The sequence below is a fragment of the Colletotrichum paranaense genome (assembly GCF_030867605.1).
Source record: "Colletotrichum paranaense strain IMI 384185 chromosome Unknown Scaffold_2.1, whole genome shotgun sequence".
Taxonomy (NCBI): Eukaryota; Fungi; Ascomycota; class Sordariomycetes; order Glomerellales; family Glomerellaceae; genus Colletotrichum; species Colletotrichum paranaense.
This window is the reverse complement of record NW_026848960.1, coordinates 2,991,291-3,003,513: the sequence shown is the minus strand read 5'-3', so window position 1 is coordinate 3,003,513 and position 12,223 is coordinate 2,991,291. Positions and strand designations below refer to the sequence as shown.

Sequence of the window (12,223 nt, the reverse complement as noted above, 5' to 3'; positions counted from 1 at the left end):
CAGCGTCGTGTGCCTTTCCGTCTTCCCTGGGGTTGAGCTGAAAATGACCTCGTCATTTCTAAGGCGAAGCGGAAGTCTCGGCCGGCGTTGCTGCCTTCAACGGTTTCCTTCCAACAAGCGTGTAGCTACAATGATGTCAGAAAGATCAGCTCGAAGATGAAGAAAAGATGATTGACTTACATGGGAAAGTAAGAGTGAACCTTCGGATCCCGAAGGTCCTTCCGCACCTCGGCGGCGAACACCAGCACCTCCTCCTTGGTCCAGCCATGCACCCGGGTCAATGGCGCCAGGGAGACAGTCTCAACTGCGCCACCAAAGTTGTGGTAATTCCACTCCCCGATCTTCTTGTACTTGGGGTCCTTGGCCCAAGGATTCGTAGGCCACTTGAAGACGGTCAGCTCCACGTCTTCGAACCCGACCTCTGTGAGGACGTCCTTCAGATCAGGAACATGGACCAGGGGCACACCCATCTCCACGTAAGCTTCGCGAATCAGGGCGCCGAATCTAGACAATGCCTTCTCGGGGGGCAGTGTTCCATCGTCGGCGGCTGGGGACATGTCTGACTCCTGTATCTCGTACCATCCGCCGGGCGTGAGGTGGCTTTATGTTTGGAAACGCTGTCAGATATCCTTCGCGGAGTTGCACTTTAATGATAAGACTTACTCGTAGGCCTTCTTGATCATCTTCTTCCAGTCGCTGATGCCGCCCGTGATGATTCGACTGTGAATGTAGTCGAATGGCTGTGAATAAAGCCACTCCTCCTCGATATCATCAATCTCGAATCTCACATTAGGCGGAACGCTGTGAGAGACGAACGATCAGTCTTCTGGGTGTCTTGTCATGGCCAACCGGTTTCTCATGCGGAATCAACATACTCTGACGGCTGTACAGGAGAAAGGTCCATGCCCAGCACCTAAAGGACAGGTGATCGTTAGCAACCTCTCGATCATTGCGTTTAAGGAGTAAGTGGCGTCACAAAAATTGAAGACTCACTTCGGCTTCAGGATGTAGATCCGCAAAATCGATCGCCCATAATCCAGTACCCGTGCCGAGATCGAGAACACGACCAACTTTTGCGCCAGGCTCACATGGAGGGGTTATGCCGAGCTTTCCATCCCAAGTGAGATAAAAGATCTCATGCTGCATATCTGATAAGCCCTGTCAGTGGGATAAAACACTAGCCAGTGATAGTCTATCTTACCAAGTCTATCGAGCTCTGTCTCATCATTGGGAACGAGGTATTCTATCGAGCTGGTCAACCGCTGAATGCAGTCGGAGAGCGCCTGCTTTACCTACTGCCATCCTTGTACTTATGATAAGTTCGTCCATTTTCTTGGCGCCACTCGAGCATGGATGCCTTGATGCTCGTCGTCTCTGATTGAATACTCTGTCAAAAGAGCAGCATGAGTAAGGAGATCTAAGCAGTGAGAATACTGCGAGATTGGTGTCGTCCTTACCTGGAGATCAGCTTCGCTGTCGGTCACGTCAACCTGAACTTTGCATTAGTTGTCATCTACTTGGTGTTTAAAGTTGCAGTTACACGTACATGGTCTTCAGCAACAAGCTGGACCTCGTTATTCACGATAGAAGCCATGCTCGCAGGTGCTCGTTCGCGCAGTTAACAAGGTATCCAATCTTAATGTTTCTCCTTCAAACAGAAATATGGGCAACGTGAGAGCGCGAATCTTGACGAGACGCAAAAGGCGTTCGGGCAGCGGGGGAGGCACAGACTTGTCTATTTGTTGCGACCAAAACATTCGATTGTAACCCCCTCTTTCCGGCCCATGTTTCTGAGCAGGGCCAACAGAACGAAATGTGCATTGCATAATGCAAGTACGGCGGCCAAGTTGTCTCCATTTAGAAAGGAAATGTGGGACGGAGAGGGGACCGTCGTTCGTTGCTTGGTATCGAGACGCCCAAACCCATGTTAGAGCCGTTGGATGCAACGCCCGACCTTCTGAATCTGTCCGGAGCCGAGGCGAAGGTCCGAGTTACCCCGGCTTCAGCCACACGATTGATTCGCTTTGTGTATTTGACGAGCCGGGCAAAGATTGAGTTCTGTTTCTTCTGTATTGAGAGAAGAGATGATGCCGAATAGAAATAGAAGTTGGGCTTTACGGCGTCTTCTTTCTCGTTCCCGCTTCCTAACCATGTCTTGCCCCAAGGTAGTGGCATGGTTCTCACAATCTCTGTTCAATTCTCTATTCTTCCTTCGATTCTGGCTTCCGTCCAACGACAAAATACCTAAGTTGCTCAAGTCAGCATGCAAAGCGTGTTCGACAAGTGATCATGAAACAGAGATGGCTTACATGGGGACGTAAGTATGGTAGTTCTTGTTAGCCAGGTTCTTCCGGACTTCAGCCAAAAAGACATTCACCTCCTCCCTAGTCCACTTGTGGGCGCGCGTCAGAGGCGCAATAGAGATAGCCTCGAGACCGGCGTTGCTATTCTCAAAGCCCCATGCGCCCAGTTCCTTGAACGAAGGATCTTTGGGCCAGGTATTGATGGGCCACTTGTACCGGCTCAGCGTCACGTCCTTGAAGCCCACATCGACCATCAGTGTTTTCAAGGAAGACACCGAGACGTACTCTCGCCCAAAGATGGCCGCGGCCTCCTTGAGGAGGTTGCCGTACTTGGCCAAGGGGCAGTCGGCAGGAAATGTGCCGTCATCGGACTGGAACTCCATCTCTGGCTCCTGCAACTCTAGATAACCGCCAGGTTGGATGTGACTTACACGCATTAGTAGACAGCTATTGAGCAAAGGCCGGGAGTAAAAGTCGCGCTTACTTGAAACATTTAGTGAGATAAGCCTTCCAGTCTGCGATGCTTGACGACATGAAGCGACTGTGAATGTAGTCGAACTGGGTGGTGTACGTCCACTCCTCGTCAATGTCGTCGATTTCGAACTTGACATTCGTAGCTACGCTGGGAGACCCGGCCTCTTAGTCCTCTCTCCCGATAGCTTCACGAATTCAGAAACCTACATGTCTGGCTGCGTAGCAGATAAATCAACGCCGAGAACCTGTTCACAGTCAACACGCATTTAAATTTCATCACTTTTGAGCTTGCCTCGGCTTCGGGATGATCGTCGCCAAACTGAATAGCCCAGATTCCCGTGCCCGTACCAACATCCAATACTCTGTCAACCTTGACACCAGGCTGGCATGGAGGTGCTAGTCCGAGCCGACCACCGAGGGTTATGAGGCATATGTGATGTTGCATATCTAGCAGTGTCAGACAAGTAAGCCACATGCGTGAGATATCTCAAGGACTCTGTAGAGGTGACATACCCATTCTATTATTCTCTTGCTCATCGTTGGGAATCACATATTCTTGTTACCGATAGAGTCAGCACGGCTTTACAAGAGACATGGAGCGTGTTGCTCACTTCCGTCTTTGTAGCGATGGTACGTTCGCCCATTTTCGAATCGATAGTCCAAGATTGAGCCACTGAGGCTGGTGCTCGAGGAAGCAATGCTTTCAAAATCTGCTCGATTTTCTTCCAGAGCCTACGACTGCTATAAGCTCGAGAGAATGGCACCTGTCACATGGTCACAAACATACCTGTTCATCCGTAATGATTTTGATCTCGTGATCGACTTCAGCCATGATTACAAGTGTTGGTTGGGCGAGAATGACGTGCTGTAGTTTATGGACGATGAGCAAGAGTCGACAATTTGAGCAGAGGCATGGGAACCGAGGAAGAGAGGAATCTGGTCAATTTTGTGGAAAAGCAACATGCCATCGCTAACACCCCCTCAATCAGACTCGAATCAAACCAACGAGAGAAATGCACACACAACGCATGCCACCGGCGAAGTTGACCCTTGGCAGCATTCTGGGTGGACCCGAAAGAGCTGCCGCCGAATGGAAAGTGAAGTCCTCAAGGCAGGGGTATCAAAAGCGATGTCCTTGTTCTGCATGGTCCTCACACTTGCTTCCGCGGTGACTGACTCGATATGTGGCTGACTGTCCATCCCTTTCCCTGAATGCGACCGGCACAACCAACATGAACCTCGACCTCTTCTTTAGTTTCTGCGAACAAGATGACAGCACACAGGTTACTAGTCGGAAGGTCTAATACGTGTCGAGGACAGATCAACACCAAGAACCTGAGGCGGACCAAATGTCAGTATACGTCCAAAGAAACACTGTACATCGATAGGCGGAACTTACTTCGGCCTCCGGATGGTCATCGCCAAATTCGATAGCCCAGATACCAGTTCCCGTACCGAGATGAAGGACTCTTCCAACCTCAGCGCCTGCTTGGCAAGGGAGCGCAAGACCGAGCCTGCCTCCCAGCGTCATGAGGCAGATGTGGTGCTGTAGATCTATCGGAACGCGATCAGATTCTGAATCCTAGGTCAACAGTAATGTGACAACTCTCGCCTAGTCTATCCATTTCCCTCTCGTCGTTGGGGATATTGTGCTCTTGCATTTCTACTAGATTCCCGTACAAATAAAGAATCAGAACTCCAGGTCAGATTGTGAACTCAACCCCATCTTTATACCGATGATAAGTTCGACCATTCTCGAAGCAGTAGTCTAGCATCGAACCGGAAACGCTTGTGCCAGACGAGGCGATACTCTCAGAGGTAGTTAGCACATGCCAAGCCACTCACAAAGGAGAATTTAAATTGTTTACTTCGACTTCTGCCTGGTCATTGTCTATAAACTAATTTTATAATACTTGTCAGCCCACTGCCACGAGGAGGTACACACGAGGTTTTGAAGGACACAGTACCCCATCGTTGGCAGCGATGACAACTTCGTGGATAATTTCCACCATTTGGTTTTGAGTATCGAAGATTGGTGAGTTGGATTTGGAGTCACTTCTGCTCGTTGCTAACCAACCTTGTTCAATCAACCTCGCCCGAAGAACGAGGAGCGGGTAAGTCAACGAGGGATATGCCAAATTGTGTTCAGGAACAGGGGCAAGGGACTCGAGTCCCCCTCACCTTGGTGAACACGAACCAACATAACAAGACATGCAAGCCAACGGCGAAGTTGTCCCCGTTCACAAAAGGCCACGACGCCTCTATGTGGAGCCGATGAAACCGCAGCTTCATCAACCCCGGCCTGGGCAGGTAAAGAGGTTGAGCTCACGTTCCCTGCAGTCCTCGTAACCGGTGTGGATTCCTGGTCATTGTTATTTACATACACAAATAAAGTACGTGGACTGCAGACAACCCTTTTCACTCTTACGTATCAGTTGATCTTGATGTGGGCGAGTATATTAGACGGAAGCCCCCCGCCCCTCAGCGTGCCGTCCGGGAAGTGGATCTGCCTTGCGGATGGAACCGCGGATCAGCACCCGGCTCCGGCCCGATCCCCGCGGAGTCAACCAACTTGAGGCATTTCCAGTGAGCAGCTGTCCTGCCCCGTAGAGGTCTTGCAGGTACGGTTACAATAGTGCGTTCTCCGGGGATATGCTCAATGATGAAGCCGGAATAAGTAGTCCATAGTCGACGTTGGTGAATACATGATGTCATGAGAGTTCTCATCAAGAAATATGGCGGTCTTCAGGAAGTCAAAGATCTGAATATGATTCATGAGGACTGACAAGGGATGATGCGCTTAAACCAAACACCCGTATTGTTACAGCCCTATGGAGGCCATCTAGACCTGGTCCGATTATACATGTATCTAGCTCCAACTCCTAGCTTAAACAAAACAAAAACAAAAGCTCACGTCACTCCTTTGGGAACAGCTCCGCCGAGATATCCTTATCCCTTCTCTGGTGATTTGTCCGGCTAGAGCTGCTACCAATGACCGTCGGCGCGTCGCCGTCCGTGTCCGGGTCGTATTCGGCATCATCCGCATGTTTCGCCTTCTTCAGCTTCAAGCTCGCTCCATCGTCCGAATTCGCACCCTCCTCGCTTGCCGAGTCGGCGTCGTCGTACGGGCTGACACCTGCGTGTCTCGAGCTCCAATCGGGGTCATCCTCTGGGAGTCGCTCGTGTTCGTGCTGCGGCTGCTTGATGAAAGAGTCGATGATGTAATACTGCATGGCGTTCATAACGAGCGGGAAGAACATCATGACGAAGAAGATTTGCAGCTGCTCGTTGCCCTCGGTCCACCGCAAGGCCCAGTCGCCGACGCGCGAGATCCAGGGCAGGAGGAGGAAGATGATGAGGACGCAGAACTTCATGCCAAAGAGGCCGCAGAAGTAAATGAAGGACTGCTTCAACCACCACCAGGCGTTGGGAGGTGTGCCATAGTTGCCGGACCGGATCGACTCCTCAGGCTTGCCCAAGGGTGTGTAGGCAACGAGGCCTGTCAGAACGCGGAGAAGTACGATGAGGATGGGGATACCGATGGTGGTCTGCATGACGCATGTTAGTACGATGCCGGAGAGAGAAAGGAAGCGAGTGGGTTGCTTACATCAATAGCGAGATTGAGCAGGTAAAAGGAGCACGGGTTTGGTGTGTAGTCCTCGCCGCGTCTCATCAACCTCTGCGCGTTGGCCGTGGTTGCGGGGTCCAGTGTCACAGAAAAGCGCCCTGACGTCAACATTGACATGAAGATGTTGGCGATGTGGACGAGAACCGAGCCAAACACCTGCTTCGAAACATCGAAGAACCAGATCTTGACTGGACGTTGTGGCCGCTCTCTCCAGCGCTTGAAAACCAACGACAGCAAGGCAAGGCCGCCCAGGGCCGCCTGGACAATGAGGGCAAAGGAACCGAGCAGGCTGCACTCGCCATTACCACCTTCTTCGCCCTGTGTTGCAGCGTGGGTAGCCGTGGCCGCGGCGACAGCATTCGTGAAAGTCGCGACGGCGCCGTCGAGGGCTTCTGTCGGGGTCGCGATAGGGATCATTGTGTTTGCTGCTGCGTCGACTGCTGCTGTTGCTGTAGCTGCTACGAAGGCGGCGAGTGAAGTAGGAACATCTTGGGCGGCAGTCGCTATCAGGTAGGGTGGCGGAGGGGCCATTGGCCTGGCCGGGTCGGGGTGTGTTGAAATGGGACTAGCAGAGGGAGGGACAGAGAGAAAAAGGGCGGTCTCGTGCGAATGACGGGGTGATGTTTGGTCGGAAGGGGGGCGATAAAGCGGCCGTCGGTATGTGGATGACGTTCTTTTGGGGTGGGAGGAGGGTCGATCGCTTTAGGTCGAACAACGGGTTTTTGGCTGACGGATTAGGAGCGAAGGCGAGACAAGCGCATGCAACCGCGTTGTGGATTTGGGGTACCGTAGGAAAAAGGAAGGAATTTGAAAATTGGAAACCGGCGGCCAAAGGAAGAAGCAACACAAGTAATAAACCTCCGAAAAGTCTGGGTGAGGAGGGATGTTTAAGAGAAGAGGGAAGAAAGCAAAAAAATAAAGAGAAACACGGAGATAGAAAGAAGAGGAGCGGGCCAAGGTGTAGCGAGGAGCGGATAGGCAAAAAAGGTGATCGTCGTCGGGGATTGATGGGCCAGAAGGGCGGGCTGTCACGAGGCGGAGTAAGAAAGTGACATGCAGCACAGACTTGGGGGAGCTTCAGCCTTCAGCTTAGGCAACTGCGGTAGGTGAAGGGTTGATATCTTGGCACCGTGGCGCCCTGATACCGAAGTAGGTATGAGCCACGGTCAGTGAGCGATCTGGCGTTTGTGTCTGTTCGAGCGAGCACCTCAGGATGGTGATGATGATGATGATGAGCAGACCTATTGGTGGTAGCTGTTGATGAGTAAAGGTACGATACCACGGATACGTACAAAGTTGGAAGAGTACGGATGCCTCAAGGTACTGTACAATGAAATGGGAGAAAGGCAATGGCCGGGTCCTGACACAAGCTTACTTCTGATTGGGCTTAGCGTCCCCACATACCTTAACACACCTGGCTTTGCCGCCTTGGGGGATCCTCCATTAGTCACTTTCCCACGGCCCAGACTTGCCGTAAACTCGCCTGGAGCAATACTTCCTCTGTATTACGGAGCACCTACGGATACAGGCTACAGGCTACAGGCTACGGGCTAGGGGGGCGGATAGACGGAGTCAGGACAGGCACGAGGGGGGGCCACCAGCCAAGGCTTGTGTGTAATGTTGTTGGCTCCCACGGGTTTTACAGTTTGGAGCTTGGGGGCTCGGGTGGATCGAGGTGAGATTAGGAGATTTTAAAAAGGACGGAGAGACACCGCCGTCTGGATGGCACCGCCGGCCAAAGACATCACGAGATTTGTCCTTTGGCGTAAGGTACCTATCTACCTACCTAATGTAAGGAGAGGTAAGCTCAGGAGGCCGCGGCCAACGAGCGGACGACGGACCGGAGAAATCACCGCCGTTTAAGATCGACCACCCGACCTACCTACCTACCTACCTCCTTAAACTAGGTACCACCATCACCACCTATTTGTTTCTACGGATCGTATCATGCAAAGGCCAAGAGACCTTAAACCATCAATGTGGCTGCAGCGGCCAATATCCGTCCCAAAAACCATCTGCTCTGCCTGAAAAAGCCGTTGACCTGGGCAAGCCACAACAGGACAGAATGGGACACAAGTCTGCCAAACTCTCGACGCTCTCCTGCACTAACAACCTAAATGCAGGCCGGCCTGGTGCCGAGAACCCCGATTTACGAGATTCACAGGCGCTTGGCCCCATGCTTCCCCCATTTCCCCTGTCTCCGCAGACCACCGAGTCTACCCGCCGGAGCCATTGGATCGAAAGACGGCACCATCTCCGGTCCTCTTGGAAGTCAGGTACTTACTCCATAGACAATCTGCTCCATTTCGCGAAACGAAGCCCAAAAGGAAGATAGGGCAAAAGAAAAAAGGGATAGGAGGATCCGATACGAGGTCAAGAAACAAATCACAAATCCTAAACCCCAAACCCGTTCGAAAATGCGATACCGAAGCCTTTGATGTGTAACTTAGTTGGATCCCGCTATTATTCGGTCTCACTCCATTTCGTACTCTTGCACGACTCATTGCCATCTATCAATAGAACCATCGTTCCTTTGTTACAGCCAACTAACCATCCATCAAAGAAGAAAAAATCTCACAAAAAAGCCACTCCTCTGCTGTACTATACCTATGCTCCAGCCACAACCTCGCAATGTCTCGTGCTCCCAAATCATAAAGCCGCCGCTGACGGGCCAGGCGATTCTCTTCCCACAAATTTGGCTTTGCCCAGGCATCCAAACTCGTCCCGAGAAACTGGTTGCCCGGGGTTGCCCAGGGCAAACATAGCCCCCGTCTCACATCTCATCTGCATGGAAGCTGTCATGGAACGTTGACTTTAGGGGCGCGAGATTATCTCATCTGCTTGTTAGCTTTCCCGATGTACCACGGCATTTCGCATCAAAGCCACTCAGACAATGCATCTTCCAAGTCAAGTACTGCGCACTCATTCTTCAGCTCGGGGTTGGAATGGGGACGTACGGGCACTAGTGTGAGGTTATCATGGAGTGGAATGTTTCAATCTTCGACTTTTTCGACCATGTTCTGGCCGCTGAATGTCAAAAGATTGTCCTTCTTTTCATGGTATAATTACGATAGGCGAGAGTCTAATATTGCCAAGTCCCCGTTCCAAACACGCTTTTTGCATCCTATGCGCCAAAATACCTCGCAGTAGCCAACATGTTGCCATCATAATACCTTTCATCCTGTAGTGAGCCCAGTGAACATGAAACCAATCTAAAAACAAAACAATCGAAAAAAAAAGAAGAAGAAAAAAACCCCATTCCCGACCTTTAAGCTATCACCAGCTTGTCCAAAGCAACACGTGCAATCTCAATAATCTTCAGGCAGTGCCGATTCTCCTTGCTATCATCCTTGCCCTGCGGAACCATCAGGTGCTGATCCGTATGCAGCATCGGATGGGGTAGCCCGGCCGCGACCATCTCATCGAGCTTGTCATGCCGGTTATTCGACCGATCCTCCATCTGCTTGATGACGTCCTTCAGACCAAGGTGATGGTAGGGTACCGTAGATCCCGCCCCATCTGATCTCTGAAAATCGTGTCCGTAGATGTCGACTTTCAGCAAGCCTCTGACGGATAGCCTCCAGCTGTCGGGGTCCATCTCTCGGTTGTCAAACGTCTCTATCGCGCCGCAGTCGTTATCCCGTCTACTAAGCTCGCCCCACAGCCCGCCGTACTCGGCGAAACGGAACGTGATATTCCTCTTCTCTTTCTTGGCCTGGGAGGCTTCGTTGTCGATGAGCTCGAGAATCTTGGCGTAGGCGTTGGCTGTGGACGGGAGGATGGCGCCCAGCATCATCATGTTTTGGAATGCCTGCATTGGAGGCGGCTTTGTTATATCTGTAAGACTGCAGGAAGGGCAGCGGATGACGTCGTGGGCCACACGAGCGGCGGACCTAGCTATGCCCATTGCAATCTTGACATCGTTTGGCAGTCTCGATAAGGCGTCCAGGGAGAGGAAGATTTGGGATAGACAGGAGCAAGTGGTGTTGTTGTATGCTTTCGGTGCCCCGTCCACCTCTTTGCCAGTTCCATCCTCATTTTTGGTGTTGCCAGATGTGGATGATTCCGGCGTGCTTGCGGCAGCCGTGTGAGATGATGTCTCTGATGCCGCAGGAGGGGAGAGACTAGGAACCGTCTCGGGCACTTGCGCCGAGAGCAGTTCTGTAAGGCTTTTATTGATATCTTGAGGTAAATCCTCGTCAGCAGAGTCACTTTCGTCAAAGTTGATGCCACCTAACAGGTCAACACCCGCAACCCCAAACTGGAAGTCTCCATTAGGGAACCGCGGCTCGGTGTATGCCATGGTCAAGCTCGACAGCTCGGGCGGCAGCGTCGAAGGCGGCAAGCCTTCCAAGGGGGAGAGGAGGTCAAGGTAGTTCATGCTAGAGTAGTCTTGGGTGAAGAAGGCCGAGAAGTCGGTGTCTAATGTCGGTTGCGTCATGAGTGGCATCTGCGTCTGCTGGTCTTGGTTCTCGGGCTTGTCGGGGGAGGATTGTCCTTCAGCCTCCTCGACGTGTCTACGCTTCCTTGGCCGGCCCATCTGCTTCTGGGCCGAGTAGACACACCTAAGGCCCTCCCGCCGACATCTCGAGCAACCTTCAGGTTCCTTGGTGCAAGCCAGCTTTCGTGAACCTTGTATGGGTTGTTAGCATCTATTCGGTTTGGGCTTGAGACTCTCACTTACGACACTCATCACACGCGCGATGCTTTACGACACCGGCCGCCGACTTGGACGGGCTACTACTCTGAGGCATGATTTGATATGGACAAATGTGATAGGGGACTAGAGAGGCGTTGTCGTGGTTGCCTGACAATACCGATGGTTGAATTGTTCTGATTACTCAAAACTTCCCAGGGTGCTGGGAGTGCGGCTTTCGGGAGGGTTATATGTAGGTGACGGAGAGTTCGTAAAAGTTGATATGCTAATAGGGCCGATGACTCTGAATGGCAAGGTAGTGACAAGCCCAGAGGCACGACGATGAAGCCCTGGCTGCCTTAGCTCGTGGCTTGCTCTCCAGCTGAATCCCGGAGTGTTTTTCTTGTTGCTCAAGGCTGCGGTATGCACGAGATGAAAGCATGCAGGTGGTGACACCGACGGCCACGTTGGAAATGCAGACGTAGGTATTTGTGCGTGTGGTCCAGAGATCGGGATGAGAAAGACGGGGTGAGACACACGAGATGCGGTTGGGAAGCAAAAGGGCAAAGCTCTCCCGGCCCACGGCGTAATTGTTGTAGGCGAGGAGCAAGCCACGCAGCACAGCTTACCCGCGTTAGCTCCAGCCCGCCCCCTAAGACCAACGCAGTGGGGGGTGGTTGCTGTAGGGGATCCATTCGTAGGGCAAGGTACATCCGCCCAGTAAAAGTAAGGTAGGTACACAGCAAAACACTGCTTGGCCGGCCTCGTCACCAGTCACTCCAAAGTCCTTTCTTTGAAGGATTCGGAGCGGCGTCAGCACCATGCCAACCTTGCATATGATGGAAGCCAAAGTTCAGCCATAAGTACTTTTGCTAGATATATAGCTTGGTTCACCGTTGAAGCTGTCTTCACTTCTCTGAGTTCATACCAGTGGTACCTCTCTAGCAACAACCGAGACGACCTATCGCTCGAACAAAATCAAGGCTGAGCCACCTCTCAAGGTTCCCTATCCTGCTCACGCCAAGACACTTATGGTGAATGAAAGTCTTCCTCAACTTGACAGAAAGACACCATGAGATATGCTCTCCTCAGATTGGTATGCGAAAGAACTGGGCTTCAACGCCTTTCTCGTGTGTTTGCAGGATGAGATCCCCCGGTGCTTGGACTACCCTGAGGTGCCGT

The 12,223-nt window shown here is 52.0% G+C and overlaps 5 protein-coding genes across 5 annotated transcripts; 1 reads left to right on the top strand and 4 right to left on the bottom strand.

The window, feature by feature from the left end:
- Nucleotides 1-58: 58 nt before the first annotated feature.
- On the bottom strand, nucleotides 59-1,594 carry CPAR01_02911 (UMTA; the record flags this gene model as incomplete). Its single annotated transcript, XM_060487198.1, has 9 exons — nucleotides 59-125; nucleotides 181-600; nucleotides 664-801; nucleotides 876-913; nucleotides 994-1,148; nucleotides 1,202-1,243; nucleotides 1,297-1,387; nucleotides 1,458-1,490; nucleotides 1,547-1,594. The coding sequence occupies 9 exons, from the start codon at nucleotides 1,592-1,594 to the stop codon at nucleotides 59-61; spliced, it is 1,032 nt and encodes a 343-aa protein (XP_060354526.1).
- A 607-nt stretch (nucleotides 1,595-2,201) lies between these two features.
- On the bottom strand, nucleotides 2,202-3,609 carry CPAR01_02910 (uncharacterized protein; the record flags this gene model as incomplete). Its single annotated transcript, XM_060487197.1, has 8 exons — nucleotides 2,202-2,244; nucleotides 2,310-2,729; nucleotides 2,788-2,925; nucleotides 2,985-3,022; nucleotides 3,058-3,224; nucleotides 3,291-3,332; nucleotides 3,389-3,509; nucleotides 3,565-3,609. 8 exons carry the CDS (start codon nucleotides 3,607-3,609, stop codon nucleotides 2,202-2,204), a joined length of 1,014 nt encoding a protein of 337 aa, XP_060354525.1.
- Nucleotides 3,610-5,692: 2,083 nt separating this feature from the next.
- On the bottom strand, nucleotides 5,693-6,936 carry CPAR01_02909 (uncharacterized protein; the record flags this gene model as incomplete). Its single annotated transcript, XM_060487196.1, has 2 exons — nucleotides 5,693-6,325; nucleotides 6,385-6,936. The coding sequence occupies 2 exons, from the start codon at nucleotides 6,934-6,936 to the stop codon at nucleotides 5,693-5,695; spliced, it is 1,185 nt and encodes a 394-aa protein (XP_060354524.1).
- A 2,325-nt stretch (nucleotides 6,937-9,261) lies between these two features.
- CPAR01_02908 (uncharacterized protein) lies at nucleotides 9,262-9,555 on the top strand (the record flags this gene model as incomplete). Its single annotated transcript, XM_060487195.1, has 1 exon — nucleotides 9,262-9,555. The coding sequence occupies one exon, from the start codon at nucleotides 9,262-9,264 to the stop codon at nucleotides 9,553-9,555; it is 294 nt and encodes a 97-aa protein (XP_060354523.1).
- A 118-nt stretch (nucleotides 9,556-9,673) lies between these two features.
- CPAR01_02907 (uncharacterized protein) lies at nucleotides 9,674-11,159 on the bottom strand (the record flags this gene model as incomplete). Its single annotated transcript, XM_060487194.1, has 2 exons — nucleotides 9,674-11,037; nucleotides 11,090-11,159. 2 exons carry the CDS (start codon nucleotides 11,157-11,159, stop codon nucleotides 9,674-9,676), a joined length of 1,434 nt encoding a protein of 477 aa, XP_060354522.1.
- Nucleotides 11,160-12,223: the final 1,064 nt, after the last annotated feature.